Here is a 15,572-nt window from a genome sequence, read left to right as displayed (position 1 = left end):
AACGCAGATGCCAATTTATACAATAATGGACAAATAAATTGGGTGACGGCTGTCTGGATGATTGACTTTAACATGAGTTGAATTACCTGATACGGGATGGCTTTATGTGTGACTTACATATCTTGTGCATATATATGCCAATAATTAAGCGAGACCACGTTTGTTTAACTGTCACCTGTCATTTAACATGAAAATATACACAAATTAACAGTGTTGCATGTGCTTACAATAGACATAACAAATTAGTGAACCCAGCCATGGGCCATAACTTGGTGCATTTTTTCTCGTCTAATTTGACGATGACATATGATGCCCATTTATGCATTTCTTCATGAAGACAGATATTATGTTTCAGTTACACCGAACAAGGAATATACATGAAATACACCAATTATGCGACAACGACTGTGTCTAAATGTTTATGTTTTGCAAAACATTAAACGCTGTTCGAAAACATTAAATGTTATGATCATATTTGCAATAGTTTACTGTTTAGAGCGCATATATCAGGCCATAAGTTATAGTGTTTTGAAATGAACCAATCCTTTCCGAATCTTGTCGGTACATGGCGATATCATATTTATCAGTGCCCACGCTATTATGGTACACTTATGTAACAGGGAATTCACACACACTTATCCTCTCATAACTACTTATCCAATCAAGACTGTGAGAGAGGTTCAGTGTGGGTGAATGGTGATGAATGAGCGAGTTATATTACTTAACGTGCATGCTTTTTGTATGAGCTGATTTCATATACATCTTTATGATTTTATATATCTGAAACATTTTATTCATTTCTTTACTAAACCTTGTAACAGGTGCAAGCATTTTCCATTTTCTTAAAGCCTTTTATCTTTAGGTATTGTTTACATCTGGTCAATGGTGAGTCAATTTATTATTTTAAGTGCATTAACTTGTTCTGGAGTCGACTGTTACCTATCCAAAGTCATCTTGCCAACATATGTACAATTTGATTAGACAAAGACAGTGTAACGAAGATATGCGATGAAATTAATAGTTTAATTTAAACAAGCCAACCTTTAGACGTTTTGATCATCGTAACTCACCTTCGTCACAATGATACTATGGGACGTTTTGACAGTGGTACGTTTAAAGTGTAAATGAAAACAAGATTACGTCCATTAACTTAAAAAAAGACCTTAATCACAAACCAAATGACAACTCAACTCGAAATGGGGATTACACTCGTATGCAATTTTCCTTATAAACAAGTACACTTTACCTGAATAAGAACAGTGGAAAATACGGACGAAACAACGCGGAGGAGTATTTTTTTCTGGTATATAATACAACACTGTTCTTAATGTTAACCTGTTACGAAAACTACAGACCACTCTGGTTCTCCGTCTTATAGGAATTCCGTATTACAAATGCATTCGTCTTAATGAATTCTGCATTCGCCTTACTTCATGTGAGCTGCTGCCTTATGCTTATTCATTTCGCTTAGTAGAACTTACAATCAATATGCCTTTTCTAGCATTACTAAGTATTGAAATGATAATAGTTCAGCAACAAGAAGATAGCAATATGGACATTTTAACAGAAATAATTCATTTGTCATTTACTAAGAAGAATACATGATAAACAGACATCGAGTTAAAAATAAAACGAAGTATGCAAGCAATATAACACTAATTGATAGAAACAAGCATAAGGACGCAAGGAAGACGCAGTTAATTTGTGACAAATAAAACAAAGCAAAATGCAATTGTCATTTAGAAAGATGTAATTGCCATTTGGCAACATGAATGGACTTACGGACATTCCCTTCTTGTTAGCGTCACTATAAAAAAAGTCTAGTACAGCCATGACTGAATGCCTATGATCTAGCATTTAAACTTTGAAAATGTTCTTTCCAAAGCGAAAGATGAAACTTCACTGTCATAATAAATCTCATTGTGTATACATTTGCAAATGAGAATTTAAATAGCGTATTGACCTTTGACGTAACTAGTTTTTGTATATTCCACATTTTTGTACGTACAAAGATAAAATTAGTCAAATTTGTAGGTAAAGATTTTATCAGTTTAAAGAAATAGCTGATTTTTTTTAAAGAATGTGGCTTGTTTAAATGTTTCCTTGTACATAATTTGCATATCTGTGATATTTCTTTCTTTATTAAGAGCTGAAATATAACTTATTAGAGTACATTGTCAAAAAATCTAAATTAAGCTCACCAGTAGACATTGCTTTAATTATCAATTTGATTTTTTTTTAATTTACTTAGCAAAAGTATAAATTTCTGTAATAGTCATTTGTAAAAGATGTAGTATTTAACAAATTATATAGGCTAAACTATACTAACAACTGCTAACTATAATAGCACTATCAAAGTGAGAGAGTATTTTGCACATACCTTGTTAATTTCAAATTTGGGAAAGTCTCAATATTAATTGATTTTACTGATTTAAGTCTGAACAATGTCATTCACTAAAGAGGTACATGTGTAGTAGGTGAGCACAATACCAATTGTATTGCTGTTGAAATGTCTCAACAAGATATGATGCAAAATGTATTGCTTCAGGTTATAAGGTATTGATGCCGGAAACAAATCCAGACAGTGTGAAGTTTGATCATGTATCCCCAACTTCCCTTTCTTTCGATAAGGTTGACAAAAAGCCATCTGCTATTTCAAAAACATTAAAATTTGAGCAGGCGATCCTTTCTGATCAGGCTAGTGCTAGTGTACAGAATTTCTTACATTTTGAACATCCGCCTGTTTATGGTAATGTTTCAAAGTTGCCTTTCTTTTATGGTGAGGAACCCTGTCCTAAGGATGGTTTCTTTAAAGGAACGGTTGTTTGAAGTTAAATGTCTGATGAATGATAAAAAATGTGTGACCATCAAATGTCCTTCAGTCGGTAAGGCATAAAATAAGAGGGTCTGCCTGCCAAAAATTGATCTCAGCAGGTGAAAATGCAGCACTAGATAGTATTCTGTTAGAATTGAATGCATTGTTTGGAACAACATTTGATAAAAATAATGTTCTCCAAGAATTTTTCAATGCCTCACAGCATCCAGAGGAGACTGTGACTGCTTTTGCTTGTCGTTAATAATATATTTTATCAAATTCATCAGAATCAATAAATAAGAGTTCAGATGCTCGAAATGAAATGATCATATGTAAATTTTGGACTTCCCTTCACTCTGAGAAACTTAAGTCCCAGACTAGACATAAGTTTGACACTGTACTTTGTTTTGAACATTTAAGTAAATCAGGCGAGGGTTTTCAGAAACCGGTTGATTTTTCAAAATGATGTGTCACAAAGTTTGAGCTCCTGTGCTTTTGCAAAATACTCAGACAAAGCAGTGATAAACAAGGATACTTTAACATGAAATGGTGTGGAATGATTTGAACTATGCAATGGATTATTTTCATAGAAAAAAAATTAACTAGTAAAAAGAGAGAAAGATCATTTTCTTTTGTTTGAATACTGAGCTAAAAATAAACTTTCCTTTTCATCGTAAGTAATATGAAAAATGTTGGATCAATTATTGGATAAGCTGGTAGATAATTGAGGATAATTGAGGATAAACTGTGTTTGCTCAAGCATCAAGGACTTGTATTGTGGCTAATTGATTGTACTGTCAGCTTTTACCTGTCACTACTAACGGTACATACAAAACTGGAGCTTTGTCACAGATTTGACGAATACCCCCACATGCCGCATTGACACAGAATATTTTGCATGTTGTCTTCACAAAAAAACAGCAGACACCAGTGACGCAGTGACTCGTGAAACTGTACAAAGCCCCACTGTTTACATTCTATTTATAGAACAGGATGTTTAAAACGCACTAAGCGACCCCACGATCTAGTTTTTGACCCGGCATGGCACATGTTAGAACTGGACCTACACCTCATCTAGATACAACTTCTGACCAAATGTGGTGCAGATCGGATGAAAACTATTGAAATTATAGAGAGGACACCATGCTAAATTTAAAAAAAACGCACAAAGTGACCCTGTGACCTAGTTTTTTGCCCGGCATGGCCCATGTTCAAACTTGGCCTTACGATCATCTAGATAAAACTTCTGACTAAGTTTGGTGAAGGTCAGATGAAAACTAATTAAATTAGAGATGGGACAACATGCTGAATGTTTAAAATGCACCAAGTGACCCCATGACCTACTTTTTGGCCCGGCATGACCCATAGTCAAACTTGACCTAGACATCATCTAGATACAAATTCTGTCCAGGTTTGGTGAAGATCGGATGAAAACTACTTGAATAAGAGAGCGGACAACATGCTAAATGTTTAAAATGCACCAAGTGACCCCGTGACTTAGTTTTTGACCCGGCATGACCCAAATTCAAACTTGACCTAGACATCATCTAGGTACAACTTCTCATGCAGTATATTTCAATGCAAAGGGGACAATAGCATTGGATAAATACATGTATACCCCATAGAGAAGAAACTCAATATATGTCTTATTTTTCCTAACCAAACCAAACACAATGTAAATCTCTCCTTTAACTTGTATATCACTCAAACTGAATAGGTTTTGAAAGCGTTATTCAAGCGCAGTGACTTGGAAACTGTACAAAGCCCCACTGTTTACATTCTATTTATAGAACAGGATTTTACCACTTCTGACTTAAAACTCATGGAACCATCAGATGTTCCACTGTTTACAATCTATTTATAGAACAGGTTTTTCCACTATTGACCTACCGGGTATGTAATAATGCAGAGAGTAGCCTTTCAAGGGTATAGAATATTAAATTGTTACTGTATGTTAACTAGCTGTGATCAACTTTTGTAAGGATGATGTTGATGTTATCTTGTGTATCCTGCCTAATAGCTACCCTTATGCCATTAATTGCTCAACACAACTGTTAGTAATATATACTTTAAATGCTCATGTCAATAAGACATGATTTGTGACTTTATAACTCAACCATAGTGTACATGTAAGTCTTATCAACATTTGTTAACTTAAAAACAGAAGATCAGAAGCACTCCAATAGTTGTTGTCTTTTTTTAAATGCTTTTGTCAACTGTTTGTCTTTAATTGTATGATTATTACTATTTTACAATGATACACACTATAAATCTTATCCCTACAGACCATCTAGGATTTTGCTTTTGCATAGGTGGTCGCATATGGATTTATTCATTCATTAGTGTGCATGAACATATTTGTTTCTTAATAATAATGTACTTGTTTTCTTGACTAAATTCAATTTGTTGTTAAAGGGGCCTTTTCACAGATTTTGGCATTTTTTAACTTATTCATTAAATGCTTTATATCGATAAATGTAAACATTGGATCGTAAAAGCTCCAGTAAAAAATCAAGAATAAAATTAAAAAAAGGAAAAGAACATTGCCCGGACCAGGTTTCGAACCAGTGACCCCTGGAGTCCTGCCAGAGTCCTGAAGTAAAAACGCTTTATCCTACTGAGCTATTCCGCCGTGTACACATACTGAACGTATTTTATACCTTATATAAGCAATCTTCGTAGTTTCACAAAATTTAACGACAAAAACAGAACTCTCCAAATTATTCAATCGTTTCGCGTTGCAACGCTTTATAATTTTTAGGTTTTAAAATCGTCAAAAGATGCATATAATGGCTATATTAGACCATGGTAAATGTTCAGTATTACTGTTTCCTCACAAATATCATAACTAAAACGAAAATTTGCGAATCTGAAACAACTTTTTTCAATTTTGTCAATTTACCAAAGCGTGAAAAGATCCCTTTAACATATATATTTTTTCAATTCTGTATTATGTAAATGAAACACTGATATATATATTTTTCCCCATAGATCACCAATTTTAATAAATAGGTGATCCCTTTTGGGGTAAATTTAATACGAAATGAATACCAATAGCCTTATTGTTAAAACTTTCATGACTATATACATGTACATGTATCCCTGACTAATCATAACAAATCTTCAAAAAAGAATATTTTATATAATTGTTATTGTAACAGGATAACAGCTAAATAATCTTGACAAATGCATGTAACTCTTCAAAATGTTTTAAATTGTTTCATGAGTGGATTTCATGAGTAATTTCAAGAAGCTCTTAATAAGCAGATCAGTATTGTAAAAAGGGCTGCATACAATAAAAAGCTTCTGTTTTTATCTATCTATAAACTATGTGATGCCTTGTAAACATACTTTTTTTTAAACTGAAGATATCTTGATATTAATTTTAATACTAAAAATACATAACAATATACTATCTGAGATGCAAGGTCATACACACATATATAATAGAGTAGTTGGTTGTTCTTTTTTAATTAGGTAACAAAGAACTTGAACAGAAATGGAAAATTTGTGTGTGTGTGTGTGTGTGTGTTTGTGTTTTCCCCTCAATCGCTGGGTTGTAATATTGAGAGGTAATATATATATATATTACACTGACTTTGTGTTCTTAAATTCTTCCCAGAAATTGTGTTATGCTCTTTGTATACTAAGTGACATACTTATTTAAAACCTATTGATTGCATACATGAGCTCATTGACTTGTGTTTTTTATTCACATGTTATGTTGTATAGTTATATACATGAGTATTATTCATAACCTTGTGTTTTTGTTCACATGTTGTGTTATATAGTTATAAACATAATTTATATGCATAAGCACATTGGCTTGTGTTTTTGTTCACATATTGTGTTTTATAGTTGCTATGTTTGTATGCCTTCTTGTTTGTTTGAACGAAGATATAATGTATTGTGTACATTGTTTGTGTATGTGTATATATATTTCCCGAAAAATCAATGTGCGTTTGTGTTATCATAATTTAAAGGCATGGGATGCGAATTGTGTATTACTAAACTTACTCTTAACAAATGACTAGTGATCTGAAAATTGTCTCTTTAAACTGCAGAGGATTAAATGGGAAATTTAAGATGCTAAAAGTTTTTAATTACTTAAAAGAATTACATGCTTATATATACTTTCTTAAGGGCACACATTTCAACCCTGATATGTATAATACTATTTATTCAGAATGGGGATCTTCATGTTTTTTAATTAAGCTTTTTTTCATCTAATACTAGAGGAACAGCTCTTTGCATATCTAATAGCACAGACTATAAAGTACACAACTCTGTTGCTGATTCTCACTGTAATTGTATTGCACTTGACATGTCTGTGAATGGATATCGCTTTACAATGCTTCCTTCATATGGACCAAATACTGACTCATCTTTTTTTACTAATATCTTTGAAGTTCTTGATAGACTTGAAAATGAAGCTTTTATTATATGTGGTGATTTTAACTTAGTTCAAGATCCTGTACTAAATTTCTATAACTACAAAAATATTAATAACCCTAAGGCTCGAAATAAAGTCTTAGAATTAATTAAATGCTACAATCTTGTAGATCCCTTTCGACAACAAAACAAGTAAAAAAATACATTTAAGTTGCGTAAAACACGTCAAATACAACAGGCTGGATCTATTTTTAATCACGTCAAACTTCTTGCAACACTTTAAATCAACTGAAATTCTTCCAAGTCTTCAATCTGATTACTCAGTCATTACTTTAAATTTAACTTTCAGCAATTTTGTTCATAAACTTGGTCTTTGGAAACATAGTAACTCTCTGCTGTCAGAAATTGAGTATGTACAGGAAATTTAAAAAAATGATGATATTAAACTTCAATAAGCTCAACCCATTTATAATTATCAAAATATAAAGGACATTCCAGACTGTGAATTACAGTTTACAATAAGTGATCAACTTTTTTTAGAAATTCTGCTCATTGAATTAAGGGGCAAATCAATTTCATATGATTCTTATGAAAAAAGGAACGTTAACTTACAGAAAGCAAATTACTGACAAGAATAAAAGAGCTGGAAGAAAACTTTTCAGATGAAAACTTTGAAGAACTAGAACTATTAAAAACTGAAATAAATAATATTCAGAATGCAACTTTAAAAGGAAGTATGCTCAGATCCAAATTTCATTGGACCTTACAAGGTGAAAAGCCATCTAAATATTTCTGCAGACTAGAAAAACACAATGCAATAGCCAAAACAATATATAAATTAAAAAATGAAGAAGGTAGTGAAATAACCGACCAATCGATTATTCTTGATACAATAGCATCTTACTATGAGTTTCTTTATAAGCAAAAAAATGATTGTAGTAGTGAAGAACTATGTAAAACAAATAAACTGTAAAAAAATTAACCAAAATGAGTCCATTTCAATAGAAGGCATCATAACTTTAGAAGAAGCTTCAACACTGTTAAAAAATACGTCAAATAATAAAAGCCCTGGCAGTTCTGGCTTCAATGCTGATTTTTATGACATGTTTTGGAAAAGAATTGGTACTTTTGCTGTCAGATCCTTAAATGAAGCTTTTAATTGTGGAAGTTTATCTATTACACAAACACAATGTATCATCACATGTATTCCAAAATGTGATAAATCTAAGCTGTTTATACACAATTGGCGCCCAATTACTCTTTTAAATACTGTTTATAAAATTACCTCTAACAGATTTAAACTTTTCATGGATAAGTTTATTCATAATGACCAGACTGGTTTCATTAAATAAAAATGAGATAAATAGGGGTTTATACGAGGTTAATTTATGTCATTATGCATTATAATGAAGAAAATGAGATCCCGTGTTTACTTCTCCTAATAGACTTTGAAAAGGCGTTCGATTCTTTGTCATGGTCCTTTGTACAAAATACACAATCTTTTTTTCAATTTCGGTCCACACATAAAGCGTTGGTTCCATGTTGTATACAAAGACTCTAAATCAGCTGTTTCTTGGTGCGGTTACTTATCTAACTTTTTCCCTATTGAAAGGGGCTGCAGACAAGGCGATCCTCTCTCATGTTATATGTTCATCCTCTGCGCTGAAGTTGTGTCACTTGTATTAAGAGGTAACAAAAATATAAAAGGTATAACAATACATGGAATTGAACATAAATTGTCCCAATTTGCGGACGATACTACAATTTTATTAGACGGTACTTAACAATCCTAAAATGTAACTCTTACTGCTATAGATTTTTCAAATATTTCAGGTCTTAATGTAAATTGTGATAAGACAAATGTTGTATGGATTGGAAAAAACAAATATAGTTGTTACACCATAAAAACAAAATGAAAACTAAATTGGATGCAACACAGCTTTAAAATGTTAGGAATAAATTTCCATGTTGACCTGTCAAAAATGGTTAAAATCAATTATGATGGAAAAATTGTCAAAATGGAAAATATTCTGAACAACTGGAAAAGAAGAATATTAACACCAATTGGAAAGATTGTAATTGTATAAACACCTATTGTTTCATTAATCAATCATTTGTTAAAGGGGCCTTTTCACAGATTTTGGCATTTTTTTAACTTATTCATTATATGCTATATATTGATAAATGTAAACATTGGATCATAAAAGCTCCAGTAAAAAATCAAGAAAAAAATTAAAAAAGGGAAAAGAACATTGCCCGGAGCAGGTTTCGAACCAGTGACCCCTGGAGTCCAGCCAGAGTCCTGAAGTAAAAACGCTTTAGCCTACTGAGCTATTCCGATGAGTACACCTTCGTGACGTATTTTATACCTTATATAAGCAATCTTCGTAGTTTCACAAAATTTAACGACAAAAACAGAACTCTCCAAATTATTCAATCGTTTCGCGTTGCAACGCTTTATAATTTTTAGGTTTTAAAATCGTCAAAAGCTGCATATAATGGCTATATTAGAGCATGGTTAATGTTCAGTATTACTGTTTCCTCACAAATATCATAACTAAAACGAAAACTTACGGATCTGAAACAACTTTTTTCAATTTTGTCAATTTACCAAAGCGTGAAAAGATCCCTTTAATATCATTGCTTAACCCACATCATAATATTTTAAATTAAATAAAATCTTCTATAATGAACTTTATTTGGGACGGGCATAGTTAAATTAAGTTTTTAACAATAGTAAAGGAGTATATTGAATGAAGATTAAAAATGATACATTTGGATGCTTTTATTCCAGCATTGAAACTAACATGGCTTCAAAAAATTCAATTCTTCAAGGGAAGGTGGATAGAAATCTCAAAACTCTATTTTGATACATATAAATGCTTAAATTGCAGCTATCATTATGCTTTAAATATATCTAACAGAATTTCTAACCCTTTTTGGGTAGATGTTTTAAAAAGCTTCTCACCTGATTGTGATAAATTAGAAGTAAACACAGAAGATTTGTTGTATTATCCACTTTTTTATAATCCAAACATATTGATGGGAAATATATGTTTTTTCTTTAAGTCATGGTTTGAGGCTGGAATTCATTGTATAGGTGATATATTGAAAAATGGAACCTTTATCTCCATTTATCTTTATTTGAGCTACCCTTTTTAATAAATAGTGATGTAAACGTTTAGTGGTTCTAATATAGGTTAATTCAAAGAATATTGGGAACAAATAGCCTTTGAATAAAATGAAAATTACTGATGACCCATTATGATCATTTTGCAAACAAAGTGAGGAAAATTTGGAACATTTATTCTGGTAGTGTCAGATATCTAGAGCAATTTAATATTGTTGAAATGTTACCAGAACAATCTTTTCGTTTCATTAACATGACCATCTTTCTACTTGGATATTCAAGTAAGTCTGCTAAAGCCTTAAATAATGTTATTTTGTTTATAAAGTTATACTTGTACAAGTGTAAAATGGATAAATGCATTCCAAGCATAACAGCAGCAAAGATATTCACTTAGTATGAATATGATAACTTGAGTAAATATCAATTTCACAAAATAAGTTAGACTCCTTTGACAGTGAGTGGGACCAGTTTAATGCTATGTTCTCACAACTTAGAATTTAAATTTGATGATTGTTGTAGTTTAAGCACACACTTTTTACAAATACTATTTAAAGCGTACCGTTATTCAAATAAAATGTAGGACCTATGTGTTATATACTATAATTATATGCACCTATTTTTGCTATTCTGTGCCTTTCTCATATGTTATTACAATGTACACTTTCTATTTTTGTCTTTTCTCACTGAAAGGTGTTGTTGTTTTTTCCTTTTTATGTACTTTGAGTTATATAATATAACTATGTGTACCTATTATTGCTTCTCTATGCTTTTTTCATCCGTTATTACAATGTACACATTCTTTGTTGTTCTTTCAAATTGGAAGATGTTGTTTTTTTCTCTTTATGTACTTTGTACATGTGTTTCTTTCTTTCCAACACACAACTGCATATACTAGTAATTGTAAAGTTTTCAAGACACTTCACTAATGTATATGTTGTGTCTGTTGTTAACTACTACTAAACATAACTTAAGATATGAGTTGGTTAAATTACATGCTTGTTTTTATTTTGCTGTGTCTTATTGCAAATCATTTTTGTTACAATTTATATTGTATATGTACTTGTTTGCAATTGGAAATAAAATGTGTTGGAAAAAAATCAGGCCAGGGTTGTAGAGCATTGACCAATCTCAAGTTGACACTCAGACTTCACCACAGACAACATACCAACATACTTCTCAGTTATCACCAATTCAGCAATACAACAGGAATTAGTTGGTCCACCCCAAAGGCTCAGGAAACCTCCAGATAGATATGGAGAATGGGTCATGCCAATTGTTAACTATGTATAACTGAGGTATACATATAAACCCTTTGAAAAATCTGTTACAGTTTAAATTCTCATGAAAATATTTAAACATATTTTATAATTAAGTGTGTTTTTATTCAAGTTTGTTTGTGCACGTTTATATTATCCATATTAAAATGATTTACATGTAAACCTGAAGAATATTATTTTGTGTATTATTCTCGTGTGAATCATTTTTTCATCCAGTTAATCACTAGTGTAAAATATTAATAGATCTACTATCTGATACAGAGAAGTTTGTAATTAACTTTCATTAGTAACAGTTTATAGTGATCAATAAATTGATCAGTAAATAAAGGCTGTTTTTAGTAATTGTTTTATTTAAATCTATAAATTTTTATTGCAATTATGGTGTGAAGTTAAATTCAACCTTCTAAGTTGAATAATTGTGCACATTTTCCCTGTACATGATTCTAGAGCCCATCTGTTTACATCTGACTGATAACAAGAGATTGCCAAGCAATATGGTACCCTACCGGTAAAACTCCACCATTTTCAGATTTTTTTGCCAAAGCAACCATAATTCTTGAAGAAGGAACAAAATGAAAAGACGTGCAATATGTCCATATTGACATCTGTCCATATTTCAAGTTTCATGAAAAAATATGAAGAATTTTTAAAGTTATCGCAGGATCCAGAAAAGTGTGAAAGACAGACTGACAGACAGAGCGCAAACCATAAGTCCCCTCCGTCGGTCCTTGTAAACATTGTCTACTATGGTGGAAAGTGTACGCATTAAATTTCAATCGCACGTATAGATAAACGTGTAGTATTCTAGTAAGAATATATTACTTTATTTAAAATTGTGTTTCATGTATGCAATTGAAATTAAATGTCAGGAGCCATTTTTCGCCACAGAGGGAGTATGTAACAGGGTATTCAGTGTAGTCTTAAACTAAAAATCCAGATTGAGAAAGAAATAGCACATTACAAATCTTTGAACAAAAATGGAATGGATTAAATTCTCATAATGTTTTGTCCACTTATATACATTTCACTCTAATGTTAGTTTATCTCTCTAAAATAGTTTTGTTTATTTTTTATTTTTTTTATTCTTATTTTCAATCAGACAAGATAATTGTGAATATACAACAAAACACACAAGTCCAGTATGTTTTCTTCAAACTTTATACAACTCATCATTTTCCATAACTATTCCTCTGTTGTTCTTTTCTTTTCTCTCTAAAGAAATATATATATTAGCATATCTTGTATAACATGTCTGAACTATATTGCTTTGTACAATCACTATGTTGTATGATCATATACATGTTTACATTGTATGTATGATATTGAATAAAAAAAAACAAAAAAAACAGGGTATTCACACACCCTAATCCTCTAATAACTACTTATCCAATCAAGACTGTGAGAGAGGTTCAGTGTGGGTGAATGGTGATGAATGAGTGAGTTATATTACTTAACGTGCATGCATTTTGTATGAGCTGATTTCAGATACATCTTTATGATTTTAGATATCTGAAACATTAGATTCATTTCTTTACTAAACCTTGGAAGAGGTGCAAGCATTTTCCATTGGCTTAAAAGCCTACTATCTTAAGGTATTGTTTACATCTGGTCACTGGTGAGTCATTTTATTATTTTAAGTGTATTTACTTGTATTATTTTTATAATTGTACTAATTGTATTATTTGAATTATATTGTCTTTGTCAATTATCTGATTTATAAATTAATTTATCATAATACTTAAAATACTTTATGTAATTATCTTTCAGACCATCATCATTTATATAATTAAAATAAAATTTGGAAACTAGAACCCCTTGTGTTAACTACGCAAACCCAAGCTACACTTACTCAACTATCAGTATATCACTCGATATAACGAATGGTGTGTACTGAATGGAATGACATAGACTTACACATACACACGCACAAAAGCCTTAACTTGAATGTGTATTGTTCATTACGTATATGTGTATACTGTCATAAATGTAAGTAGCGTTACTATGATAAACAAGATAACTATTGATGCAAAGCATCAAAGGGCGTCGGGAATTTCATTGTAAAAGGCACTCAATAAAGTTACATGGAACGATTTTTTTCTACTGTAAATATCAATATATTGGCCGATTATTTTAAACAAAATAGAAAAAGATACTGGTATAACAATTATCTATGATTTTGTGTTATAACCCCCAAATAACCATTATCTATGATGTTATGTTATAACCCCCAAATCATTATATATGATTTTGTGTTGTAACCCCCAAATATTTCATAGTTCATTTTATTTACATTGGTTTCCTTTTTTTACTGGGATCCGTGTGCAGTTTTCATTAATGGAACAGAACTGTGTAGGTTTTAAAAAATCGGCTTCATCTTGTAAGCGTAATTTCATATTTTTCTCAACTTCAAGGGGAGATGATTCTGAACTTATTCTTACTACGTTGCTCATTTACGATAGGGGTTGAGTACTCATTGATATGAAAACACTGTTAAAGTTTTAATGTGTTTACGAACCCCCCCCCACCCTCTCACACATATATTTCATGGGCATAATAAAAACAAACAATGGTTACAATAAAACAGCATATTTATTTAAACTAAAATGTCTACATCAAAACAAAAAGTTAACATAGAACACAAATAAAATAATTTGATTCTACTGGGGCTCGAACCTTGGGCCTCTCACATGTGAAGCGATCGTGTAACCACTACACTACGGAACCGCTCGAAAAATCACCTTCTAACTAAGATATTATTACATGACTGTAGTGTAACGGTTATCAATAAAGCAATAAACCGTGTAATCGCTGTCGTCTTGTAAAATTGAAGAAAATACGCGTTAACCAAAACTCGAACAGCAAAAGTCTGCGCTATTGTTACAAAAACCACAAAATAAATATATTTTGATTATGTTTTGTTTTTATACAAAACCAGAAAGTTTCACCGGTTCGCGTATTTGCCCAGTCCCTGTGATCTTTTTTATTGCCCAGTCCCTGTGATCAGTTATTAATTAAAATAATTAGCTTTGCATTATTGGGAATAAATGTTGTAGTAAATGTAATAGGCACAAATGCAGTACTTATTTACACTAATTTACACAAAAAAATCACCACTATACAAAAATATATACATTGATCCGTAAAATAACTTCTCCTCCCATAAGCGAAAAAAAACGTATTGCATACACGTCGCCGCACTTCAGTGCGACGCCAATAAAATGTATCAGTCCATGATTTCGCCGAAATATACATACGATAATGATACTTACGTTTTTAGTTGTTTATCATCTCGTTCTGGAATCGTGGTTAGCAGAAGTTCTTGTAATTCTACACTATTATCACTCGTCGACGCCATATCTCTTTCTCCGTTTGTTTTCCAATGGATGCGCACGCATATTACTGAAAGCCTTTAGTCATATAACTGAAACTCGCTCCTCCACATTTCTCTTCAAACTGAAGTTTATTTTACAAACGCCTTGTAAATATAATCCCCTTATGCTATCAAGTTCCGAGCGTTGGCATTATTAAGTACAATTGCATGTATTCAATGCCGCACCGGCTGGCTGGCTGACGAATGTTGATTTTATGTTTCTGCAAGTTATTATACTGTGCAAAATATTTACTGCACAACACTGCAAGTGGTTACACTGAATAAATCATGGTCATGGATGAATTTAAACATCACTCGTGACACATATTGTTTACTGTGAAACATCGAGATGATAACAATCTTAATTGGCAGTTGCCTTATGTTTCCTGAAACTAAATGTGACTTTCATTAGATAGTTTATTGATCAAGTTACGTTTAGGAATTTATTTATTTCTTGTACAACACACATATAAACACACATGTACTTATAAATTATTGCAAGTTCGTTTTGTCGCGTTTTGGTAAATTGACAAAATAAAAATAAAAAGTTTCAGATTCGCAAATTTTCGTTGTAGTTGTGATTTGTGA

General features: G+C 31.7%; 1 protein-coding gene across 1 annotated transcript in view; it reads right to left on the bottom strand.

Moving 5' to 3' along the window:
• LOC127836819 (transient receptor potential cation channel subfamily M member 8-like) overlaps nucleotides 1-15,348 on the bottom strand; it is a 209,662-nt gene extending 194,314 nt beyond the window's left edge. Inside the window, exon 1 of the mRNA XM_052363421.1 lies at nucleotides 14,884-15,348. Within this exon, the coding sequence (XP_052219381.1) occupies nucleotides 14,884-14,969 (86 nt within the window). The 5' untranslated portion in view covers nucleotides 14,970-15,348. The remainder of the gene's footprint in view (nucleotides 1-14,883) is intronic.
• Nucleotides 15,349-15,572: the final 224 nt, after the last annotated feature.

This window comes from Dreissena polymorpha, chromosome 7 (assembly GCF_020536995.1).
Source record: "Dreissena polymorpha isolate Duluth1 chromosome 7, UMN_Dpol_1.0, whole genome shotgun sequence".
In the NCBI taxonomy this organism is placed as follows: Eukaryota; Metazoa; Mollusca; class Bivalvia; order Myida; family Dreissenidae; genus Dreissena; species Dreissena polymorpha.
Note: the sequence above shows the minus strand (reverse complement) of the source record. Positions and strands in the feature narration are given on the sequence as shown.